Source organism: Podospora pseudopauciseta, chromosome 3, assembly GCF_035222475.1.
Source record: "Podospora pseudopauciseta strain CBS 411.78 chromosome 3, whole genome shotgun sequence".
NCBI classification, from domain to species: domain Eukaryota; kingdom Fungi; phylum Ascomycota; class Sordariomycetes; order Sordariales; family Podosporaceae; genus Podospora; species Podospora pseudopauciseta.
In genome coordinates, this window is record NC_085893.1 from 528222 (window position 1) to 550273 (window position 22052).

General features: G+C 53.7%; 9 protein-coding genes across 9 annotated transcripts; 5 read left to right on the forward strand and 4 right to left on the reverse strand.

Moving 5' to 3' along the window:
• Window positions 1–719: 719 nt before the first annotated feature.
• Window positions 720–2513, reverse strand: QC763_301590 (uncharacterized protein). Its single transcript, XM_062910619.1, has 2 exons — window positions 2057–2513; window positions 720–1849 (listed from the first exon to the last, which is right to left on the reverse strand). Exons 1-2 carry the CDS (start codon window positions 2307–2309, stop codon window positions 996–998), a joined length of 1107 nt encoding a protein of 368 aa, XP_062766560.1. The 5' UTR covers window positions 2310–2513; the 3' UTR covers window positions 720–995.
• Window positions 2514–3057: 544 nt separating this feature from the next.
• On the forward strand, window positions 3058–8608 carry cta3 (potassium/sodium eff). Its single transcript, XM_062905731.1, has 3 exons — window positions 3058–4742; window positions 4834–5033; window positions 5111–8608. The coding sequence occupies exons 1-3, from the start codon at window positions 4539–4541 to the stop codon at window positions 8091–8093; spliced, it is 3387 nt and encodes a 1128-aa protein (XP_062766561.1). The 5' UTR covers window positions 3058–4538; the 3' UTR covers window positions 8094–8608.
• A 95-nt stretch (window positions 8609–8703) lies between these two features.
• Window positions 8704–9817, forward strand: DPM1 (dolichol-P-mannose synthesis). Its single transcript, XM_062910620.1, has 2 exons — window positions 8704–9022; window positions 9091–9817. The coding sequence occupies exons 1-2, from the start codon at window positions 8901–8903 to the stop codon at window positions 9707–9709; spliced, it is 741 nt and encodes a 246-aa protein (XP_062766562.1). The 5' UTR covers window positions 8704–8900; the 3' UTR covers window positions 9710–9817.
• QC763_301620 (uncharacterized protein) lies at window positions 9776–11025 on the reverse strand. The gene is made up of 2 exons (XM_062910621.1): window positions 10447–11025; window positions 9776–10398 (listed from the first exon to the last, which is right to left on the reverse strand). The coding sequence occupies exons 1-2, from the start codon at window positions 10819–10821 to the stop codon at window positions 9883–9885; spliced, it is 891 nt and encodes a 296-aa protein (XP_062766563.1). The 5' UTR covers window positions 10822–11025; the 3' UTR covers window positions 9776–9882.
• A 760-nt stretch (window positions 11026–11785) lies between these two features.
• Window positions 11786–12832, forward strand: QC763_301630 (uncharacterized protein; the record flags this gene model as incomplete). Its single annotated transcript, XM_062910622.1, has 1 exon — window positions 11786–12832. The coding sequence occupies one exon, from the start codon at window positions 11786–11788 to the stop codon at window positions 12830–12832; it is 1047 nt and encodes a 348-aa protein (XP_062766564.1).
• Window positions 12833–12843: 11 nt separating this feature from the next.
• Window positions 12844–14488, reverse strand: QC763_301640 (uncharacterized protein). Its single transcript, XM_062910623.1, has 3 exons — window positions 14116–14488; window positions 13889–14050; window positions 12844–13825 (listed from the first exon to the last, which is right to left on the reverse strand). The coding sequence occupies exons 1-3, from the start codon at window positions 14197–14199 to the stop codon at window positions 13472–13474; spliced, it is 600 nt and encodes a 199-aa protein (XP_062766565.1). The 5' UTR covers window positions 14200–14488; the 3' UTR covers window positions 12844–13471.
• Window positions 14489–15890: 1402 nt separating this feature from the next.
• QC763_301650 (uncharacterized protein) lies at window positions 15891–18068 on the forward strand (the record flags this gene model as incomplete). Its single annotated transcript, XM_062910624.1, has 4 exons — window positions 15891–15936; window positions 16018–17523; window positions 17578–17751; window positions 17816–18068. 4 exons carry the CDS (start codon window positions 15891–15893, stop codon window positions 17884–17886), a joined length of 1797 nt encoding a protein of 598 aa, XP_062766566.1. The 3' UTR covers window positions 17887–18068.
• Window positions 17974–19613, reverse strand: SPS19 (peroxisomal 2 4-dienoyl-CoA reductase sps19). Its single transcript, XM_062910625.1, has 3 exons — window positions 19337–19613; window positions 19088–19281; window positions 17974–19031 (listed from the first exon to the last, which is right to left on the reverse strand). The coding sequence occupies exons 1-3, from the start codon at window positions 19389–19391 to the stop codon at window positions 18327–18329; spliced, it is 954 nt and encodes a 317-aa protein (XP_062766567.1). The 5' UTR covers window positions 19392–19613; the 3' UTR covers window positions 17974–18326.
• A 624-nt stretch (window positions 19614–20237) lies between these two features.
• QC763_301670 (uncharacterized protein) lies at window positions 20238–22048 on the forward strand. The gene is made up of 2 exons (XM_062910626.1): window positions 20238–20847; window positions 20901–22048. The coding sequence occupies exons 1-2, from the start codon at window positions 20615–20617 to the stop codon at window positions 21937–21939; spliced, it is 1272 nt and encodes a 423-aa protein (XP_062766568.1). The 5' UTR covers window positions 20238–20614; the 3' UTR covers window positions 21940–22048.
• The last annotated feature ends 4 nt before the right edge of the window (window positions 22049–22052 follow it).

Sequence of the window (22052 nt, forward strand, 5' to 3'; positions counted from 1 at the left end):
TGCATGAACTCCAAGCTTCCCTTTAGCGTTGGTGGCAGGACATCCCGGGCCCGGCTCTTCTTCCCGACCCCGTCCCTTGCCGACTGACTGGCGATCATTTTACCCTTTGATCGACAAGATCCAGCAACAGCTTCTAAACTCCGCGTGCAAGATATTTATCGCGAGAAGGAAAATGATGGCGTATAAGAGTAAACATTGCCAGCAAGTCCAGTGGAAGGGAGAAGCTGCGGGCTGGTTAAGGGAACTATGCATGACATTTGAATATGGGACGAAGCTGAATCCGACAATCGGGCGAGTGTCGTCATGCTACTGGCCCCGACCAACGTTGACGACCCGGAAGGCATCAATCGGGGGTGTTCGGCAGGCCCGGTTGGCCAGCCATGACCTTTCAACCAGCCAACGTGCTCACCGGAAGTCAGCCTCTTCAAGCCACCCACCACATTTCCCTCATAACACCCTCCATCATCCCGGATACGGAAACATTCTCTTTTGAACTCACGGAGATAACAGTCTATGCTCAATTCTGTCAGTCGTGTCCGAGGGAGATTTGCGGCAACGATAAGAACATCCAGCTTTGGTTCATATAACCGCGTTAGACAGGCGATGACAATGTGGATTCATCATTTTTTTTTGTTGGCCTCTTCCATCTTTTCCATTTGCAAACCAGATGTCCCGGTTGAAAAACGGACAAATATATTTCACGCTTCCAAAGGATAGAGACGCCCCTGATCATCCCCTGAAGCATTCAGCTCTTTGGAAGTCTTTGCGAGAGGCCATGGTGTTTCAGATGGCACCTGAAAAATACTAGATAGCTGTTGGCAGACTTATGAGTAGCTCCAACAAGGTGATCTTCTGACAACTGCTGCTTATTTACATCAGAATTCTGGAGAAATCACATTTCCAAATCAAATCCAAAACGATCCCAAAGAAAAGGTCGAGTGTCGAGCATAAATGTTAGTTGTTCTCAAGCCTTAGCTTTCCCTCTCAATCGAGACTTATACCGGACCTTGGCTTCTTGTCTTCCTCGCTGTACGTCCAACTGATGTGAGAATTTTGCGTTCTTTCTGCTGTTTCTTGGGCCGGCCGGGGCCGCGTTTTTTTGTTGGTATCTCGCTCTCATTCACGGCGTTGGTGATGCTGATCTCGGGTTGAGCCTGCGTCTCGCCGAGGTCACCGTTGCTATCCCCGAAAGCCTCCTCTGCCTTTCTCTTTCCGCCTCCAAGCGGCGGTATAGATGCTGCTGTTTTAGTCGCTGCTGTACTGTCCGGGGCCACAGGAGCTTCACCCATCTCAACATCGTCGTCCCTGGTGTTGCCATTAGCACTAACAGCTGGCGCATGAGCGGCTTTGTCATTTTTGGCATCTTCTGCCACCTTGTCAGTATTAACCTCCGTAGGCTTAGCTGAAACGTCCGAGGTAGCTGCCTCCGTGCTTTTCTGAGGTGTATCCGTCGTCTCAACATCTTTGGTGGTGCCGTTTGTCACCGTCTTGACTAATGCGGCTGGCAACGTGACGGATTCGGGGGGTGTAGCTTTGGTCTGACCGCTAGGCTCGGTTTTGGCGCTGTCCAAGTTCTCTTCTGATGTCGACGGCTCTGCGAGGCTCTCTGAAGTTGGAGCCGGAGCCGGAGCCGGAGTCGGAGTTAGGGTAGCTGAAGACGGTGCGGCGATACGTGACTCCACAGGACCGCCTGATGCAACTGGGGCGACCTGACCAGTTTTGTTATTGTCGCCGGTTGCTTTATTGTCAACATCGCCATTCGCCACTGCATTGATGTCGGCCAGTTTTGAAGTTTCGCCGACATCAGTCGACGAAGCCGGCGATGCAGAGGTTAGCTCTTGATAGGTGACTACCGATAAGCGGAGACTTGATGTTAGCAGTGGACAGTAGGATACGCGTATCGAAGCCCTCGCTGTCACGTGTCACCGCCTTAATCGTTCTTCAACTGCGTAGCTGCGTGCCGACATCCATTGGGATCTCATCCGTCATTTGGACGCGCAAAGCTGAGCCCATTGACGAGTGATGATGGCTATTCCGCGTGGAGGCTGTCTCGTACCTTTCTCCGCTTCCCCGGACATTGCGAACGAAGGCCGAAGTGCGATTGTAACAAGCAGCAATGACGTAACGTCGGAGGACTTGGCGCTAGATAGGGAAAATAGGAATTGAAGCACGGCAATTGTCAACAGGCCAAATTGGGCGCGAATGATAGCTGTTGTACTGTAACTCGATGACAGGTTGAAAATTTGAAGTTGATGCAGAAGCACGCAGGAGGGCAGATCGCAGAGGTTGAGACGGCAGCAGCATGCCATTGTCTTTTTGTCTCGAGATGCTCCCGTTGCACAGACAAATCAGGATTGGTTGGATCTCATCATGGATCTGCGGCTCTTGAAAACATGACGGGATCGGGGAATGACATGCCACACTAGTGTGCATCCATTCTACACATCATGCCATGAGCTAGTCTTCACCTTGGTTGAATACCGCCTCTCGCCATCTCTCACCTCATCATTCACTTAACCTCACCGTGGGTGCTCACGTCCCAGTTCCATCTTCACCGGGGTTGGATATATGCTTCAGTGTGGAGGAAGCTATCCAGCCACCGCACTTGGCGGGGTTGGCGGGGCTCGAACGGACGGGAGCTTGGGCCAGGTGCAGAACGGGTAGGCCAGGGTGCAGGTGTCAGGCTAGAATTCTCTACACCCTTCTACTTATAAACGTTCCTGAACCAAAAACCTCATGGCGGCCTATCATTTGCTTCCTCATGCCCACGATGGGGCCAATGGATATGCATTCGGTGAGACAAGAGTGACAAGGCCCCAAAGACTCAGGCTGCCCACGCTGTTGCAGAGTCTGTCGTCCGGGAGGCTGCTAGCGCACCCCACGATGATCGGCAAGCACCCTCACTGGACACTAGGTCGTGCAGCCAAAGCTCGCTGTCATTTTTTTTCGTGGTTTGCTGCCACCTCAACGAGGAAAGGGACGAAAAAGGAACCTAGAATCATGCATGAGAACATGCCGCACAGCTATTATAAGGCTTCAACGGCCAATTGGGCCAATGACATGTTGCTGTTCCCACCACCGTCCACATATCCCGTCAAAGCTGCATTTGTTTCTGCTTGAGGGCCACTTTGATTGAGTCGGCTGTGGCCAATGCTTGCCGGTTAGCCGTCTGTGCCGTCTCCCCAAGAGGGAAGGCATTTAACAACACCAAGACTTTTGAGATTCGTCTAGTGTCTTGTCGATTCGAAAGGAACACTCTCTGCAAATTGCAAAAGCGAGCTTCTGTTGGTCCCTGCCGAGAATAACCGGAGATCCGTCCCCTGTCCAGAGGCACTCTGCAAGGCTGTTTATCGCTGGCCTCGCTGTTCTCACGACGTCGCAGCATCTGAGGGATTGCGTGACGCTAGCGGGGCAGCAGAGTCTGAATCTGGTCTGAATCTTCCATCATCGCCCCCACCATGGAGCAGCGGACGGAGAACACCAGCCACTCACACCACCCGCCCAGCTCGGGCCAAGACATGTTTGGTTGTCACACTCCCGACCACGTGCCATAGCGCGCATCTGAAGCTGTTTCTCTGAACAAGAGCGCGTTAGTAGAGGCGGGCGGAAATGCAAGCAGCGGTTGCACGGCGGGGTCCGGGGCGCAGTCGCCGGAAGCCATCGCTGCGGTGCGGTCTAGGAATGGAGCCTCGAGGCATCACCGCATCCGACCACCTGAAGAGGTTTGAGGTTCTAGAATGGCAGCAACATCGCATGGTGCCAAGGCTGAGGCCAAGAGCTCTTGGCGAAGAGGAAAAGCGGGCATTCCCAGCCTTTGCAGCCAAGCCCTGATGACCTCCTTTGCCAATCCCGCGTCCGGCTGGCCCTATCAGAGCCCGGCTTGGAGTGTGTTAGTCTTTGTCGAGAACCAGGGGATGACGCTCATCCGTTTTCAGTCGCCACCCGATTGCAGTCTTATCACTCCTACCGAACGCCGCCGTCACCCACAGCGGGGCTCTCGAGGACGTATGCCACGCCCAACTGCTTGGCTCGCCCAGCATCTCACAGCATTGAGCGGGTTTGAAGAGTCAATCCAAGGTCCGAGGCAGCTGTGAGAGCCGGGATGGAGTTCTTGGGACTTCTTGGCCTGCTACCCGCCAAGTCCACTGTTGCTTTGGCCGCCGACTTATCGGTGAACAGCATGCAAAAAGATGCTGGGCCCTGGCCGGTACCTCGACGGAGCACCCAGTTTCTGTGCGGTTACTTAAACAAAGCAGGTACCCCGTCATCCCCCCGTGATCTGGGACTCTCTTGCGTCACTGTCCAGAGGAGGAAAAAAACAAGCTTCTCTCCCCCATCATCCAAGCTTTGTGCGTCGTTGGCTCCACGGCGTTAAACTCCATCATCAGAGTCCGGACTGTCTATAACGGCCGTCCCTTTGCCCATCCTGCTGATCCTCCCTACCAAATGAGACAGACTGCTCAACACTCGAGATCGTGCTCACCCCGTCAGGTCAACTGGTGAACGTATCGCCCTCCTCCCCTCCCCCAACCGCCAACATGGCCGGTGAATTCCCTAAACACCCGTTCCTCCTCACCCCGGAGGAGACGGCGCAGGCTCTGGGGACCGATATCGACAAGGGCCTCACCTCGGCCCAGGTCAAAGAACTCCAATCCAAGTATCCTACCAATGAACTCGATGTAGGCGGCAGTATCGCCTGGTACACCATCTTTATCCGCCAGCTTGCCAATGCCATGATTCTGGTATGACCCCTCCCCCTGAAGCTTCCCAAACAAGCTTTCGCACTGCGGGTGCCATTGACTTAAGTGGCGCATCGACTGACAACTGTGCTAGGTCCTCTTCTTTGCCATGGCCCTGAGTTTTGGCGTAGGAGATTATATCGAAGGCGGTGTCCTTGCTGCCGTCATTGTGTTGAATGTGTCCATTGGTTTTTATCAAGAATATGGCGCCGAGAAGAAGATGGATGCGCTCCGTGCGCTTTCTTCCCCCTCTGCCAATGTGCTCCGCGACGGTAAGATGCAGGTCATACCAAAGTAAGTTATGCCCTTTCAAATGCCGCTCTCCTCTGTTCGAGCTGGTCTGGTGCTGACCAGTTTGCGCCGCCAAATAGTGCCGAGGTCGTTCCTGGTGACATCATTGCCCTCAAGATGGGCGATACCGTTCCAGCCGACATGCGCATGTTTGAAGCCATGAACCTCCAGTGCGACGAATCATCCTTGACAGGTGAGGCCATGCCCATCGAAAAGATCACCACCACCGAGATTTATGTCGAGGGCGGCGAGAAGCTGGCACAGGACGAAGGTGAAGTCGGTATCGGTGACCGCATCAACATTGCCTATGCTACCACTGTTGTCCAGAAGGGCCGTGGCCGTGGTATCGTCATTTGCACTGGCATGCAGACCGAAGTTGGAAAGATTGCCGCCTCGACCAGCAAGAAGAGACGCAAGCCCGGCAGGTCCATGAACTGGAAAAAGTACGGAAAGGCTGCCCCGGTCAAGGGTGCCTTCAGACGCACCTATGACTTCCTCGGCAAGTTCCTCGGCTTGACCGAGGGTACTCCTCTCCAGATCAAGCTGGCGAAGCTGGCGTACCTGTTGTTCTTCTGTGCCATCGTCCTGGCCATGATCGTCTTCAGTGTCAACAAGTGGCCCAACCCGCTTCCCAGCGAGCTCGTCATTTATGCCATTTCCACCGGCATCGCCATCATTCCCGAGTCTCTCGTCGCTGTCTTGACTATTTCCATGGTTGTGGCCACCACTGTCATGAGAAAGGCCAACGTCGTTGTGCGTGACTTGTCGGCTCTTGAAGCCCTTGGAGGTGTGACCAACATTTGCTCCGACAAGACGGGCACTCTTACCCAAGGCGCCATGATCGCGAAGAAGGTGTGGACACCTGCCTCCAACAGCATCTACACTGTCAGAGACTCGAAGAGTCCCGCCGACCCCACTCAGGGACGCGTCACAGTCTCCAGCGCCGACGTTCCCGTCCAAGAGGAAGAGGGGAAGCGCGATTATGACGAAGAGAGAACGACCGCAGCCATCAAGTTTGATGGTGTCCCCGACGAGAAGCTCAACCCCAAGCCACAATCATCCCCCGAGGCCGAGGCTGAACTCACCCCCGAACTCCGCATGTTCCTCCTCTCGGCAGCGCTTTGCAACCTTGCCACAGTGCGGTTCGACGACAAGGAGGAAAAATGGAAGACGACCGGCGAACCCACCGAAATTGCCCTGCAGGTCTTCGCTCACCGGTTCGACCTCGGCAAGAAGAACGTGGAGGCGACCGGATGGAAGCAGACGGCCGAGTTTCCCTTTGACAGCTCCATCAAGCGCATGTCCGTCATTTACGATGCGCCCGAGAACAACGAAAGCGGATTGAGCACCGAAAACAGTCATGTCTTCACCAAGGGCGCCGTCGAGCGTATCATCGACCTGTGCTCCCACGTCGGGACGACCGATGTACCCATGACCGAAGAGTACAAGGAAAAGATCCTCAAGCAGATGACCGACTTTGCGTCCCAGGGCCAGCGCGTTCTCGCCATTGCATATCGTGCCTGGAATGGCCGCTACGTCGCTGGCAAGAACGACGGCGTTGACCCCTCTCTCCCCAAGAACGATGAAGCCCAACGGTCCGCGGTGGAAAAGGACCTCATTCTCCTCGGCTTGGCTGGTATCTACGACCCTCCCCGCCGCGAGACCACTCCCGCCATCTTCGACTGTGCCCAGGCCGGCATCAAGGTGCACATGTTGACTGGCGATCACCCCGAAACGGCCAGGGCTATTGCTAGGGAAGTTGGTATCATCCCCCGCGACCTCAGTGTCCTCCCCGCCGGTGTTGCCCAGTCCGCTGTGATGAAGGCTACCGACTTTGACAAGCTCACCGACGAGGAGATCGACGCCTTGCCAGAACTTCCTCTTGTTATTGCTCGTTGTGCGCCCGAGACCAAATCTCGCATGGTGGAGGCCCTTCGCCGCCGTGATGCCTTCATGGCCATGACTGGTGACGGTGTCAACGATGCCCCATCCTTGAGCCGCGCCGATGTCGGTATCGCCATGGGATCCGGTTCCGACGTGGCCAAGTCTGCCTCCAAGATTGTCTTGACGGATGATAAGTTCAACTCGATCGTTGCCGCCATCCGCGAAGGTCGCCGCATGTTTGCCAACATTCAGAAGTTCGTCCTCCATCTTCTCAGCAGCAACGTTGGTGAAGTCATTCTCCTGATTTGCGGTCTCGCCTTCTTTGACGAGTCCGGCATTTCCGTCTTCCCCATCGCTCCCCTCGAAATTCTCTGGATCAACATGGTCACTTCGTCCTTCCCCGCTTTCGGTCTCGGTCGCGAGGCTGCCAGTGCCGAAGTCATGCGCAAGCCCCCTCACGACAAGAGGCGCGGTGTGTTCACCAACCAGATTATTGTTGACATGATCGTCTACGGTATTCTTATGGGCGCCACCACACTCTCGACCTTCATCATTGTCGTGTTTGGAAAGTACGATGGCCAGCTGGGCAGGGACTGCAACAAGCACTACTCGGAGGGGTGCATTCCCGTGTTCCGCGCCCGCGCTGCTGTTTTCGCCGAGTTGACCTGGATGATTCTCCTCACCGCTTGGGAGATCAAGGACCTTCGCCGGTCCATGTTCCGGCTGAACCCCGATTCCGAGTCCAAGTTCCCCTTCTTCAAGGACGTGTACAACAACAAGTTCCTCTTCTGGGCCGTCGTCATTGGCGCTGTCTCTGTGTTCCCCACGGTATACATCCCCGGCCTCAACAGGAACGTCTTCAAGCACACCGATATCAGCTGGGAGTGGGGTGTCGTTTTCGGCATGACCATCTTCTATGTCTTTGGAATCGAGGTCTGGAAGTGGGTCAAGCGGACGCTCAACATTCTGGATGACCACAAGGTCAAACAGGGCAAGTGGTCGCAGGGCGAGGAGGGTCAGAAGATGCGGTTCGCAAAGTCGATGTCCTTCTCCAGCTTGAAGAGTTGGGCCTCCAGATCCAAGGCTCAGTCCAACGGCGACTTGACTCCAAGCACCACGCAGCCGCGGTCGACTTCACAAGCACCCCAGAGCCGGGTGCCACAGACCTCGCCCGTTTGAGGGAGAGACGACTGAATTAAAGCAACGGATGATATGTGGCGTATGGGACGATGCGCTGCTGGCCAGGCGGCCGGGTCATGTTGCTTTTTGTGTATATCTGAGTTGACGATGTTGAACGATGATACCACGCATATTTTGAAGCATGTTGACGAAGAAAGATGCGAAGGGATCGAGATAAACAAAGGCTCGGTTAACACCCTCCTATTATCGAAGGAAGACTGTTTGGGGGGAGGGGGGGGGGGGGTGCGCTATCATGAGTAAAAGGCATCTTTATGCCGTGGTTGTTTTTTGCATTGTATTTTGTTTTATGATATCCAGCATTTGATCGAACTGTTGGTTGGCGATGGTCTGGGCAAATAGGTACTGCCCTCAGGATCAGTAGAACATAGCGTAATGTTTGGCTGTTAGCATTTGGCACAATGGAAACTGAAAGTCTTTACATGGAATTTTGTTCATGGGAAAGTGTTGAACTTGAGAGGGATTTTAAAACAAGTTCGTGTGACCTGCTTCCATCGAGATAAGATTGTAGGCAAGTACGTAAACCCCGGGGAGAGTCCAAACCGCGGTCAACCCCTGAGGAAAAGGCTCCCATGCCACTCTGGGGAGGGGTGGGTCCACAAGTTCAGGGCGCGCTAGTGTGTAATTGGGGGAACGCCGCGTCGCCAATTAAGGACACGCGCAACCATCCCGTCCCGTCCAACGTCCAATTGACAACGAGACACAATCTTCTGCCCTTTCTTGAATCATCACTTCGAATCGACCACCAACTACTTTCCCTTCCTTAGTCGAGCAGTTACCAATTTCACAATGGCGCCTGCGAAATCATCTACCGGCGGCAAGGACATGTACTCGGTCATCCTGCCTACCTTTAACGAGCGCCAGAACTTGCCCATCATCACCTGGCTCCTGAACCGCACATTTACCGAACAGTTGGTTCTCCCTCGCCATGATCAAGTCTCAATCGCCGTTGGACTAACATGTGTAAATCATCATACAGGAACCTCGACTGGGAACTTGTCATTGTGGACGACGGCTCCCCAGACGGAACCCAAGAGGTCGCCGCCCAGCTCATCAAGGCTTACTCCCCTCACATCCAGCTTCGCCCTCGCACCGGCAAGCTCGGCCTCGGCACCGCCTACGTCCATGGCCTCAAGTACGCCAAGGGCAACTACATCGTCATCATGGACGCCGACTTTAGCCACCACCCCAAGTTCATTCCCCAGATGATTGAGAAGATGAAGCAGGGCGACTACGACATCGTGACGGGCACCCGCTATGCCGGTGACGGCGGTGTGTACGGCTGGGACTTGAAGAGGAAGCTGACGAGCAAGGGCGCCAACATCTTTGCGGATACCGTTCTTCGGCCTGGAGTGAGCGACTTGACGGGCAGCTTCAGGCTGTACAAGCGGGCCGTGCTGGAGAAGCTGTTTGAGAGCACGGATGCGAGAGGGTTCACGATGCAGATGGCGCTTGCTGTGACGGCCAAGGCGAAGGGGTATTCTATCGGAGAGGTCCCGATTTCTTTTGTGGACAGAGTGTACGGTGACAGCAAGCTGGGCGGCGAGGAGATTGTGGAGTATGCCAAGGGGGTGTTGCAGCTTTGGTGGTCCATCTAAGGGGCTTGAGGGAGGGAAGAAGCTGGAACTCGTGGAAGGGATGAGGTTTGGGATATTAATTCTAATGCTGATATTTACACTGTTTGGAAAGCGAAAATGAAATGGCAGAGATGATGAATGTCAGGAGTTATACGCAAAAGATTTTTCGATTTTCTAGTCACGGCAGCACTTATCTACATGTTCCTACCACCCGTTACACTGATTGTTTGTCCGGAAATATACGAGCTCAGGGGGGAAGCGATGGCCAACACAGCACTCGCAGCCTCGGTCGCAGTGCCGGGTCTCCTGAGTGGGATGTCCTGGTATGGAACGATGCCTGGAGGAGCTTGCTTCTGCTTCTCCGGGATACCCAAGGCAACCTTCTGCCCATCAACCTCAACAAACGCACCGGCCTCCTTATTGGCCGTCAGTCTCGTCTCGATATGCCCAAAGGCAATCGTGTTCGCTCTCACGCCGAACGCAGGGCCCCATTCCTTTGCGATAGTCTTAGTCATGCCGATGACACCTGCCTTGGCGAGCGCATAGTTGATCTGACCGGCGTTCCCGTGGACACCAGAGGTGGAACTGATGTTGATGATGTTTCTTGGCTCGCCGTCCTTCACACGGAAGTAAGGGGCTGCCTCACGGATGATTTTGAAGGGGACAGTGCCGTGTAGGGCGACGATGGTGTCCCATTGTTTGTCGGTCATCTGTCCACGCCGTCAGTATTGTCCACTTGGGGGGAAGGAGAGAGGTACCTTGTGAAGAACCGCATCCCAGGTAAAACCAGCATTATTCACAATGATGTGGATCTTTCCACCTCCAAACTCGGCTGCTTTGGCCACCAATTGTTTGATGTACTCGTCCTTGAGCAGGTCCCCTGCCACAGCGATGGCCTGGCCGCCACCGGACCGGATCTTGGAGGCTACCTCTTCGGCTTTGGCGCCGTCAATGTCAGAGACGACGACTTTGGCGCCCTCGTTGGCGAAGAGACGTGCACACTCAGCCCCGATACCCTGCCCTGAACCGGTGATGATGGCGACTTGGTTGTGGAGGAGACCTTTGGGGTAGTTGAGCTGGCGGGAGAGCTGGGCGGCGCGCTCAGCCATGCGCATCTTGATCACGGAGGTCATGGTGGCAGAAGTTGATGATGCAAGTGTCAATGGGTCAATGAGAGCCAGAGAAGAAATGGTTGGATTTGTGATATGTAGAAGATGGACATTGAATGGCTATATTTCTCTTGATATATATAGGAATACATGTTAACCCGAAGCTGGGGGGGGGGGAAGTGACAGCCATCTCCGCACGGGAACAAGCCCGGGCAAGAGGATGCCGAGGCATTTCCCCAGATTCGAGAAACTTGGGGGCTGCAGTTACCCCATACCCCGCGCATCACCACCTCATCTTTGGGTTAGGTTAATTGGGGTGTTTTGGTTGCGTTCAGGGGCAAGTCGCTGGGTTGGAGGCGTGTCAAGAGATCCGGGTCAACCTCATTTACTGATCTACCTAGAACCAATCCAACCTGAAAGCCAGCCGTAACAGACAAGTCGTAACTTAATGGCTCCCACGGCTCTTGATGTTTTCATGGTCAGGGGAAGATGGATTAGATGAGGACTGCGCTAACCCCGCATTCCAGCCGTGCGGAACTTACAACTGGGCACCCTCCCCACAGAATAATTGGCACAGCAGGTAAGTTAACCCAATATTATACTGTGAACCATGCCTCAAAAGTAAATTAATAGGTCTTTAAACTATCTCTGAAGACCTCTGAACTATCTTTTAAGGCCTTTTAATTATCTTTAAAGGCCTATAAGCTATCTTTAAAGGTGTATTAACTATCTTTTAAGGCCTAATGATTTTCTTTCGAGGCATGGTTTATATGATATAATATGGATTTAACCCACTTTCGAGTGCCCCTATTATTATGTGGTGAGGGACCTGGCGCAGGGATCGAGGACAGCCAAACAATCCACAACTCAGCCCAAGTCCCACCGTTGACATCGACGCCGTTTGAACCTTGATGGTTTGGCATTCAACGCATGCAGAGAAGACGCCTCTCAAACGCCACCCGATAGAAGGCACACACGGAGTAGTAATATGCAGAGAAAAGGTGCCAGAGCCTTCTCGGGCCACAGCTACGGCCACACAGGTCACCATCATGGCGGCGGCGGCAACCACTACTCCCGTCTCAAACCAGTCGAGCTCGACCCCCTCTCAGAATACGGCCTCCCCTCTAAAGGCGAAAAGAGACTACTCTCTCCCAAAGTCCAAGAGTCCTACTACTCCAAAATAGCAGAACGCTACCTCGCCTTCTGCACCGAAGCCGGCGACAAAGACAACCTCCAAAAACAATTCGCCCGCCTCGCCGTCGCGGACACCACCCCCTCTTCCTCCGCCAGCTTCCCAGTCATCTCCGTTCCCCCATCCCCCTTAACCTCCGCCCCTCCCACCGCATTACCGCTCCCAACCCCCACCTCCCTGCCCACCGGCAGCTTCCCCGACATCACCTTCATCGCCACCGACAACAGCAAAGAACAAGACCAGTCCGGCTCCCTCCCCTCCATCCTCTCCGCCCTCCGCAAGCTCCGCGAGGCCCTCGTCGCCACCCAGCGCCGAGACCCCTTCACAATCCAAGTCTACCTCTTCGCCATCCGCCTCGGCATCCTCGCCAAGTCCTTCGAGTCGTACTACCCGGCTCTGCTCTACCTCCTCCGCTCTGTCCACCCCTTCTCCAACCTCACCTCTGTCGAGCTGGCCGAGTGCGTGTCCTATCTCGTTCTCGACACCGCCTGCAGAAGGCAAGACCTCGCCGGGGCGTTTAAGTTGCGGAAGGAGTACAAGTTGAAGGACAAAAAGGTGGACGCGGTGCTCAAGGCGCTGGTGGGGGACAACTATGTGCTTTGGTGGAGGGTCAAGAGGGGGGTGGATGGGTACCGGGTGAAGCTGATGGAGTTTGCTGACGGGGATGTCAAGAGGCGGACGTTGATGGCGATGGGGAGGGCGTATTTGAGCTTGCCGAGGGAGTTTTTGGAGAGCCAGATGGAGGAGAGCTGGGAGGGGCTGAGGAGCAAGTATGGGGTGGGGTGGGAGCTCGGCGGGGAGAAGGGGGAGAAGGTGGTTATACGGAAGGTTGGGAGGGGATGAGGGATAGGGGGGTTATATATGGGAAGAATGGCATAAGATATCGGTGTTGGGATAGGATATGGTTTCAACATGTTTGGCTGGGATGAGGAACGACCATTGGTATATTATACTACTCATGATGTGGCACGGCATGGCGAGCGTCGAGGGATAGAAAATGGTGGCTTTGGCAGCGAAGTACAGATTAGGGATATGGGATTATGACGTGATTAATGATAATACCGCGCCTTGCTTGAAGGTCATCGTTTTTCTTGATGACTTCCAATCGAGGGAGTTTACAGAATCGTTTTGCAGCATCTTCCAACTATTAGAGAACGACACTGACATGCTTGGTTGGAATATATACATTTCAAGCCATGAGCGGGTCTCAAAAGTAACGCGGGCCATCGTTAGCCCCATGCTATACGGAGAAAAAAGCCAGTACAAAACGTCCATGGCCCCGGCTCTCCACCATATTGTTACACTGCGCATGGGGCTACAACAAGCCAAGAAAGTAAATTATCAAATTGGGTATTTTCAACTTCGCAAAACATCAAGCAACGCCGTCCCTCACGCTCCGAGCTTCATTTACCGTCCACCCAGCCCCCCCTTATCACAGCGATGCCCTAGGCCAAGTTCAAACGTCCTCCCACTCGTTCAGATTTAGAGGAGAGCAAAGGCAGCAGCAAGACCACCAATGGCACCCAAGCCGGCGGCGACGGTGGGACGGGGACCGAAGTTGGTGCTGGTGCTGGTACTGGTGCTAGAGGCATCCTGAGCATCAGCGTCGGTCTCGGTCTCGGTGGCGGACGACTCCTCAGGGGCATCAGTCTCGGTGGTGCTGGGAGCATCGGTGGCCTCGGTAGTAGCGGTACCGGCGGGGGTGGTCACGGCGGTGTCAGTGTTGGCAGCGGTAGTGGTACGAGTCGAGGTCCTAACGGGAGTGGTGGCCGAGGGGCTGGCAGTAGCGCAGGTGACAGCGGTAGGGAGATCATTGACGCCGAAGGCCTTGCAGAGCTGTTGTGTCGAATATTAGCCATCTGAACACGGATATGGATATTGCGCAAAGCAAGAACATACCGTCGCAGCAACGGAAACAGCGGTCTTCTGGTCCGCCTCATTGCAGACGTCGACGAGGCAGCAGGCGATGCTGTCGAGGAAGGTGCTGTTCTTGCAGATGCACTCGGGGTCGCTACCACAGTTGCCAATCCCACCACGGAGGTACTGGGTGGCACAATCACGCTGTCAAGAAACTTTAGTCAGTTTACCACGTCTCTCCTGGAGAGCTTTTGGGGCGCCGAACATACAGCGCATTCGGGAAGATCAGCCAAGCCCTGGGCGGCGACGCTGGTGGCGAGAGCCAGGGAGACCAGAGCAGCAGAGTACTTCATGGTGACGATAGGGTTAATGGATGAGGTATTAGAAGATGTAGGGTATCACGAAGAGATGATTGCTGGTATATGGTAAACGAGAGACAGAAACTGCGAAATGCAAGATGCGAGATAGAAGACCAGAACCGAGCACGCAGGAGAGAACTCGTGGTTGTTTAAATAATATAATACCCACTGGATTTGGTCGCATATTCACCCGGGATTGGGGATCTTGGCCGCCTTCTTGGGAAGGGGAAGAGGCCAATGGGCTGCCTTCTCCGAGACAAGGGTGGCCAAATCCCCAGCGAATCCCCAGCAGCGACTCCTGCAATTTCACGGCCAGCTTGTGCCCGCAAGCAGCCATCATTGACCAACCGAACACCAGGCACCGGGTTTGTTCATGAGAGATATATTTACTGAGTAATTTTTTTTTTTTTTATTTTTTTTTTTTTTGCCTCGCCATGTCTCTTCTTTGTGACTACATGGTGAACATGAGAGCTGCAGGTAACGTGTAACATATGACCGTCAACCTGGATGGGATGCGAACATCCCTACATCGAAGTGGGTATCTTCCATGCAGTTCGCATGACGCTTCGATGCGGTTGCTTCCGCGCCCCTGTCCAAGACTCCCGTCCCGTCGACTTGCACTTACACCACAGCCTCCACATGTTGTGGTGCCAAATGCGAGAAGCCCGTTTGTAAGACCACAGCCCAGCTACGTACAGCTAACAGCCAACGTACCTTAGCTACCAGCGTTTGTATAAGTTGGGGCCGTTGGTTATTGAAACTCAAGTCATTTCTATACTGGTATATGCGGTCTTGTCAGGTGGAGTTAGTGCCCTAGACGACAAGCTGCTGGAAACAGACCGCAACGATCTGCGTGAAGATCGGAATAGGGGGTCCTTAGCATATATTGTCAGCTGTCACTTTGAGGCCTCTTCCTGTTACAACGTCAACAAAAGCGTCCGAACTTTGCCCGTCTGACAACAGAGACTGGCCATACCTCTATTGACAGTCTACCTTCACGCTAGAGTTGCCAGGGGAAAGGATAGGGTCTCCGCAAAAAGCCAACGATTGGCAAACAGAGAACTTTGCTGCCAGGCGAAATCCATCTCAGCAACCATTTTCTCGCGCCACAGACCGCTCTTCTGACCCCGCCAATCTGACCTTGAACCAGTCCCAGTTGTCCCACAGGCACAGAGACAGGTGTGGTGAGGGAGTGAAACTGCGCTTTCTCGGTGCCATTGAATCAACTCGTGGATGATCGTCGGGCTCTCGTCCAACCCCGCGCCCGAGATGTCGATTTGGAGATTGGTGGCTCCCCGTCGCTGGGACTCTTGTGACACCTCAGAGCACTCATTGGTCCGACGGGAGACCCTGGGCTGGAAGCACAGAGAGCTCGGATCCCTGTCGGTGCTGATGCTTGGCAACAAAAAAGACAAGACCCAGAAACGGAACGGGCGACCGTTCGCTGCGCAAAGTGCTGAGCCGCCGCCGTGCTGCCAACATCCGATTTGTGAGCCGTGACTGGATGCATCGACTTGATTGCGCCGCGAGCACAAGTCTTTCTTTGCCTACATCTACAACGACGACTCCCAAAGGCTCCACCGACTGGACTTTTTCCTCCATCCAATCTACTTCTTGTGCTGAACGATGCTCTTCGCCTGACCCACCATATTATTCAGAACACCCGACACGACGGTGACGACAGGATGGGGCTGGGAGTGCTGGAAGATCGGGTGATGGAACATGTGCCTGGTACGGATACTTGACACAACTGAATCTCCATGATACCACTGGAGCCGTCGTGGCTGACAATTGTTTTTCCTCTGCTTTCAGGCACAACCAGATACTTTGACGACCCGGAACGGCCGCAATTCTCTAGCGAGGGAGTCGAGGGCCTCAAGTGCGATACAAGCGGACGGATGCCCATCATTCTCGTCCCTCAACCATCAGATGACCCTAACGACCCCTTGAACTGGCCGTTATGGAAGCGCGATCTCATCACCTTTATTCTCTCCGTGACGGCCATCTTTGCGACGTGTCTTGGTCCAATTCTTGCCGCCAACACGCTGACCCTGACCGAAGATTTCTCGGTCAAATTCTCCAAGGTCGCCGAACTTACAGGATGGTATCTCTTCGGAGTCGGAATTGCCGCCTTCTTCTTCGTCCCCTCGGGTCGTCTGTGGGGAAAGCGTCATTTGTTTGTGGGCGGAACCATCCTGCTGATCATCACCTCGGCTTGGGGAGGCGCATCGCGACACAACTATGCGAGCATGGCTGCTGCGAGAGTGTTTCAGGGTGTGGCCACAGCGCCGTTCGAGTCGCTTGTCAATGTTGCGGTGGGAGATCTGTACTGTGTGCATCAACGCGGCATTCGTATGGCCTTCACCAATCTGGCCGTCTTTGGTGGTGCCTTTTTCACCCCAATCCTGGTGGGCAAGATCACCCATGAGATTGGATGGCAGTGGACCTTTTACTTTGTCGCCATCTTCTGCGGCTTGTGCTTGCCGGCCGTATACTTCTTTTGCCCCGAAACCGCCTATCGGCGAGACCAGTCTCTCAACACTGATATGCTGTCGTCCGATGGCCCAGGCGCCCAACAGTTCTTCGCGAACACTTTGAACGCCCCTGAGAAGCCTGAGAAAACGACGAAGAGAGACGCTCCGTCCACTCCTGATACATTGGTTGGTGATGACGCCAACCAGACTCAGGTAGGACTTAGCGAGATCCCCATCTCTTCGGCACCTGCAGCTCCAGCCACTTCATCGACAGCCGCACCCGTCCCAACAGCTCGAGCGTCAGTGGTCCCTCCGCCCAAGGCGGCATTCAAAGACTCTCTTGCCATGTTCAACGGCCGCAAAGCCGACGAGAATTTCGTGAAGCTGATGTTGCGGCCAATCGTTCTGTTTTTCCATCCGGCCTTTTTCTGGGCATGCTTGATTCAGGGTTTGATGATTGGCTGGACAGTCTTCATTGGTGTCATTCTTGCTCAGTTCTTCATCGGCCCTCCTCTCTGGTGGGGCGAGGTTGAGACCGGATATGCATATACAGCGGCGTTTGTTGGCGCTATTGTCGGCTTCCTCATCGCTGGTCTCTTGTCCGACTGGAGTGCCCGTTTGATGACTAAGTGGAACAAGGGCATCTATGAGCCAGAATTCCGTCTGTTTCTCATCATTCCCATGATGATTTTTGGGTGCATTGGTCTGTATGGCTGGGGGCCTACCGCGGATGATCTTCTCTGGGACATTCCTCCTGCCATTCCGCTCATGTTCTTCGGTTTCCAGGTTGCTGGTATGGTTATTGGCGCAGTGGCCAGCTCGCTTTACATTGTGGATGCTTATCGTAAGTTTTGACGCCCTGTCTACTTGCGGTAATTCTGATTAACTTCTTCTATAGGCGACCTGGCTATCGAAGGCTTCACCATCATGATCGTCTTCAAGAACTTGCTCAGTTTTGGCCTCACCCTCAAGGCCTTCCAGTGGCTTGTCCTCAATCAGACCAAGGCTACTCCGTTGTTCAACATTATTGGTTCTGTGCAACTGGTTGTCTGCCTGTCCAGCATTCCGTTGTGTAAGTTTCGACTGGTGTCCTTTTTGTCTGTTACTCGTGCTAATACCTCTCCCCCCATCTGCAGACGTATTTGGTAAGCGCATGCGCAGCTTTTACCATCGCCACGACTGGTTGGCTTTCTGCAAGGTCAGGTAAACCATAACTTTTTCCACGTAATGAAACGGACTATTAAGATTGGTTACTTTTACCACCAATGAGTCCCATACATGATGTATTTAATCTAGCTTTTTATAACATGAAGCGGCTGCTGAAGAATGATGGAGGTACTTCGGTCACGTATATACTTAATTAATCTTAATCATGGATTTTCTGTCCCATTCTTATCTGTGTCTTGGTTCGTGTTTCAACGCCAGCGCCTCTTGCCACGCTGCATACACCAAATTGAATGTCGTCTCCGATGGAGTGGCATAATCCTACATTGTGACATTTGTCTGTTCCGGTTCAAGTCTGGTGATCACACGTTCCGAGACAGCAGTTGTGCAGTACACCGAGAAGAAAAGATCAAATCAAATCTTTGCCAAAAGATCGCTCTCGCTTTGTGCAATTGGAACACACCTCAACATGATCCCAGAGCCCTACATCTTGGCCTTCTCCTTCCTCCCGCTCTTCAGATGCTTGCTAATCGTACCAGCGAGCAAAAAGTCAGGGTACTGCATGTCGTCGTCCACGCCCACCGCCGCGGCGCCTTGCCTCCTCCACCCCGCGCCGTCCACCACGAGGGTTGTCCCGTTGATATAGTTGCCCGCATCGCTAAAGACATACACAGTCGCATCGGCGATGTCTCTCACCGATCCCCATCTACCAATCGGCACGCCCTTCGTCCTCGTCTTCGGGTCCAGCTTGGAAGAGGCCAGCCTTTCCATCCCTTCTGTTCCCTCAATCGCACCGGGGGCGATGCTGTTGGCAGTCACGCCAAACGGGCCGTACTCGAGCGCGACCGAGCCCATGAGGGCGTCGATGGCGGCCTTGGCGGCAGAGACGTGGGATTGGAGGGGCATTCCGGTGTAGTGGAACGTGGCGGAAGTAGAGACGAAGCGGCCGCCGGTGGTGCCGGCATCATTCGGATTGGGATTGCGAGCGGCAGACTCTACGAGGTAGGGCATCGTGGCCTTGATGGTGTTAAAGGTGCCAATCGTGTCGATGTCGATGACGGCTTTGAAGGCGTTGGGGGAGAGCCCGGCGATGGGGGCGATGAAGTTGCCTGCCGCGCCGGCGACGACATAGTCGATGCTGCCGAGCTCCGTTACGCAGCGGTCGGCAGCGGCTTTGAGGGAGTCGTACTACGGTCGTGTCAGTGAACTGATTGATGACGGTGAAAGTGTGGGTGAGAGCTTACACTCCGGACATCAACGTTGCCGATCCCGATGACTCGGGCGCCATTCCGGACTTTGGCAATCTCCTTGGCGGCGTTTTCTGTCTTCTCAACGCTGCGGCCGATGATGCAGGCGTCGGCTCCGAGATGAACCATGGCGCGGGTCTGCGCGCTGCCGATGGAGCCTGCACCGCCCGTGATGAATAGTACGCGGTTGGCTGTTAGACACTTGTGAGCTTGCATTTCTGATGTTGGAGAGGCGGATAGACTTACCAAAGATGCCATCCTTCCAGACAGTGCTCAGGTACTCTGATCGGGGGACAGACATTGTATAGAACGAAGTTTAAAGGAGGTTGTTTTAAGATGTCAAAGATCTTAGCAATATCAGACTCAGAGCAGAGAGATGAAATGGTGTCCAATGGGTATAAAGTGCTTGCAAAGCTTCAAGCGCTGTATTGCTTCAAAGTCACAAGGGATATTGGATATTTGAGAGCTGCAAGAGCTTCGAGCTCTCGTTTCTCTGCTTCATGTTATCCGGGGTCCATTGCGACGCTTCGTCTTACCTTTCTGGGTCGAACCTCGGCATCCTCCACTTTATTTGTGATCTTGGCTGGAGGAGCCCCACATGGCAGGGACAAGGGATCGGTGCTTGAAATCCGGGGAACTGGGTCAGCCTCAAGACTGCCCATCAGCTGAAGATATCAAGACCTCGACATCTGGTGACGAGACAATGAGCAGGTCCTCAACCAACAGTTGTGGATGCATAGAAAGACAGGAAAAATTCTAAATTTCTGCAAAAGTCACACGACAACAGCGGCAATCCAGTCCATCAGTTCTTTTATAGTGCAAGGCCTTGAGCTTCAACATTAGAGATGCGTAGAACCTCCAACAAGACAAGAACAACAACCCGGCGATACAGTTGAGCCAGGAGTGGAAATGTAGAAATATATTTGTTGACGGGCAGGTCTTGGGACAGGGTTAGGAGTCGCCGTCATTCAAACAGAAATTACAGGAATGGCGGCGTATCGTAACATGAAATTACACATGCATCTAAACCGTAGAGTACTCTGGCGGGGCGGAAAGGTTGCCAAAGCGGTGCACGCGCCCAGATCGTGTTACATAGTCTGGTTAGCAGCCACAGCACGTGTCCGTTTGAACGTTAACCCCTCCCTCAATTTACGCGAGTTGGGGAAGGCTTCAGTTGGTAGGTTCCTTACCACGCCTTAACACATCTCTCCAACCACACTCCCACCAATGGCAGACCAAAACAATGGGCAGAGAGCCGAAGGCAAATTTTGCAGAATCATCGCTCGATGTCAGGAGTAGCTAACTCGACTTTTTTGCATCAATCAATTGAACCGTATTTCCCACCAGCCTTTGCCTGGCTTCCTCTTCCGTCCCATTCCAGATTGCACGCGCTCTCTACAAAGAAGACCACGACTGGCGACAGCTTTGTCAAAGACGAAGCCTTTCCATAACCACTCATTGTAACGCAGGAAGTCGAGACAAGTCATCAACGCCGGTTTCGGTCAAGCCGCTAGCGACAACAACATGGCGCGTCTGCCTTTCGAGTGCAGGGAATCGCAACCAAAACCTGTGTTGCCTATTGCCTCCGGGTCCGGGGACGACGACGATGACGACGCTCTCTCTTTATTCCGACACTCGAAGCAGGTTTTCCCCAAAGTTATTCGCGAAGCAGAAGAAGAAAGCCGCGATAGAAGCAACGAAAGGAAGCGCAAAAGCTCGCTGTCGGAAGAAGAGGGGAATGAAAGAGTTCGGAGGAGGTAGGTTACAAAGGTGTTCAACTCTTGATCCGCGTTGCTGATCATTTTCATAGGAGAACCTCTTCCCCGGGGCTGTCCTCAAGTCCGCCCAAGCAAATGGCAGGCCTGGCTGATTCGGATGACGATGACGACGACCTCATCATGGACGTCAAAGGCAAAGGGAAAGAAGTTGTGAGGCCGACCAAGATAGTCACTCCCGTCAAGCCGCGCCACGCAGCGGTGTCAGCAACTCCTGTTGTAATGATTGACGACAGCGATAGTGATGACGCCCTGGACAAGAAGCCGGTCAAAGCTGACCTGGACAGCGACGATGATTCTGATATCCAGGAATTCAGTCCCTTCGAGAAACAAGAGTCGCCCGACAGCCACGACGACGAGCTGCAAGAAATGATACGCAAGCAGCGAGAGAAGCTCGGAAGGGTCAAGGAAGATCTCGTGGTGCATATCTATGTCGATTCTCCCATTCCGAACATGAAGCCGATTCTAGTCCGGCGAAAGGCAAAGCAAGACATGGCACCCATCATACCTACCTGGATCGCAAAACAACGGGAAATAGGCCTGGACATTTCCAGCGAAGAACTCAACCTTTTTGTGACCTGGAAGAACAACAAGATCTACACTCCGAACAGCGTTGCTTCGCTCAATCTCGACATAGACGAGGATGGCAATATCGTCTTTGGTGACGGGGAGGGCTACCGTATGTTGAGACAGGGTCCAGCGCTCCATATGCAAGTTTGGGATGAGGATAATTACAAGGACTTCCAGCAGTGGAAAGACAAAGAAAGATCAGTCAGATACGGTCTAGTTGATTTGACCGAGGCAGATGATGCGGAACCTGTTCCCGAGGAGCCAAAGAAGAAGGGGATCAAAGTGGTCCTCAAGGCCAAGGATCTCGAACCGCTCAAACTGTCCGTGCAAGAGGATACCACGGTGGGGACCATGATTGAGGCGTTCCGTCAGAAACGAGCAGTTGGTGACGCGTGGCAGGTTTCGATATGGCTTGAGGGAGATGAGCTGGAGGAGGATGCTTTAGTGAAGGATACTGACATTGATCCCGATGAGCCGAACCAGTTTGAGGTTCATATGAAGTAGAGGCGTACTGATAAATAACTTGGAAGCTTGCAGCACGTCATCCGACAATAGTCTGCTAGCGAGCAAATAGATACCCGTATATCTCTTTAAATATGACATTTCACATGAATTCT

Bases quoted from the DNA above. Each gene is read 5' to 3' on its own strand.
- QC763_301670 (XM_062910626.1), top strand. From the start codon at position 20,615: ATGGCGCGTCTGCCTTTCGAGTGCAGGGAATCGCAACCAAAACCTGTG. The intron at 20,848-20,900 runs GTAGGTTACAAA...TCATTTTCATAG, and splicing joins AATGAAAGAGTTCGGAGGAG to GAGAACCTCTTCCCCGGGGC.
- QC763_301640 (XM_062910623.1), bottom strand. From the start codon at position 14,199: ATGAAGTACTCTGCTGCTCTGGTCTCCCTGGCTCTCGCCACCAGCGTC. The intron at 14,051-14,115 runs GTATGTTCGGCG...GTTTCTTGACAG, and splicing joins CTGATCTTCCCGAATGCGCT to CGTGATTGTGCCACCCAGTA. The intron at 13,826-13,888 runs GTATGTTCTTGC...TCGACACAACAG, and splicing joins CTGTTTCCGTTGCTGCGACG to CTCTGCAAGGCCTTCGGCGT.
- cta3 (XM_062905731.1), top strand. From the start codon at position 4,539: ATGGCCGGTGAATTCCCTAAACACCCGTTCCTCCTCACCCCGGAGGAG. The intron at 4,743-4,833 runs GTATGACCCCTC...CAACTGTGCTAG, and splicing joins TTGCCAATGCCATGATTCTG to GTCCTCTTCTTTGCCATGGC. The intron at 5,034-5,110 runs GTAAGTTATGCC...GCCGCCAAATAG, and splicing joins AAGATGCAGGTCATACCAAA to TGCCGAGGTCGTTCCTGGTG.
- SPS19 (XM_062910625.1), bottom strand. From the start codon at position 19,391: ATGTCTGTCCCCCGATCAGAGTACCTGAGCACTGTCTGGAAGGATGGC. The intron at 19,282-19,336 runs GTAAGTCTATCC...AGTGTCTAACAG, and splicing joins CTGGAAGGATGGCATCTTTG to CCAACCGCGTACTATTCATC. The intron at 19,032-19,087 runs GTAAGCTCTCAC...ACACGACCGTAG, and splicing joins GCAACGTTGATGTCCGGAGT to TACGACTCCCTCAAAGCCGC.
- QC763_301590 (XM_062910619.1), bottom strand. From the start codon at position 2,309: ATGGCATGCTGCTGCCGTCTCAACCTCTGCGATCTGCCCTCCTGCGTG. The intron at 1,850-2,056 runs GTACGAGACAGC...GCTTATCGGTAG, and splicing joins GTCCGGGGAAGCGGAGAAAG to TCACCTATCAAGAGCTAACC.
- DPM1 (XM_062910620.1), top strand. From the start codon at position 8,901: ATGGCGCCTGCGAAATCATCTACCGGCGGCAAGGACATGTACTCGGTC. The intron at 9,023-9,090 runs GTTGGTTCTCCC...ATCATCATACAG, and splicing joins AACCGCACATTTACCGAACA to GAACCTCGACTGGGAACTTG.
- QC763_301620 (XM_062910621.1), bottom strand. From the start codon at position 10,821: ATGACCTCCGTGATCAAGATGCGCATGGCTGAGCGCGCCGCCCAGCTC. The intron at 10,399-10,446 runs GTACCTCTCTCC...CGGCGTGGACAG, and splicing joins GGGATGCGGTTCTTCACAAG to ATGACCGACAAACAATGGGA.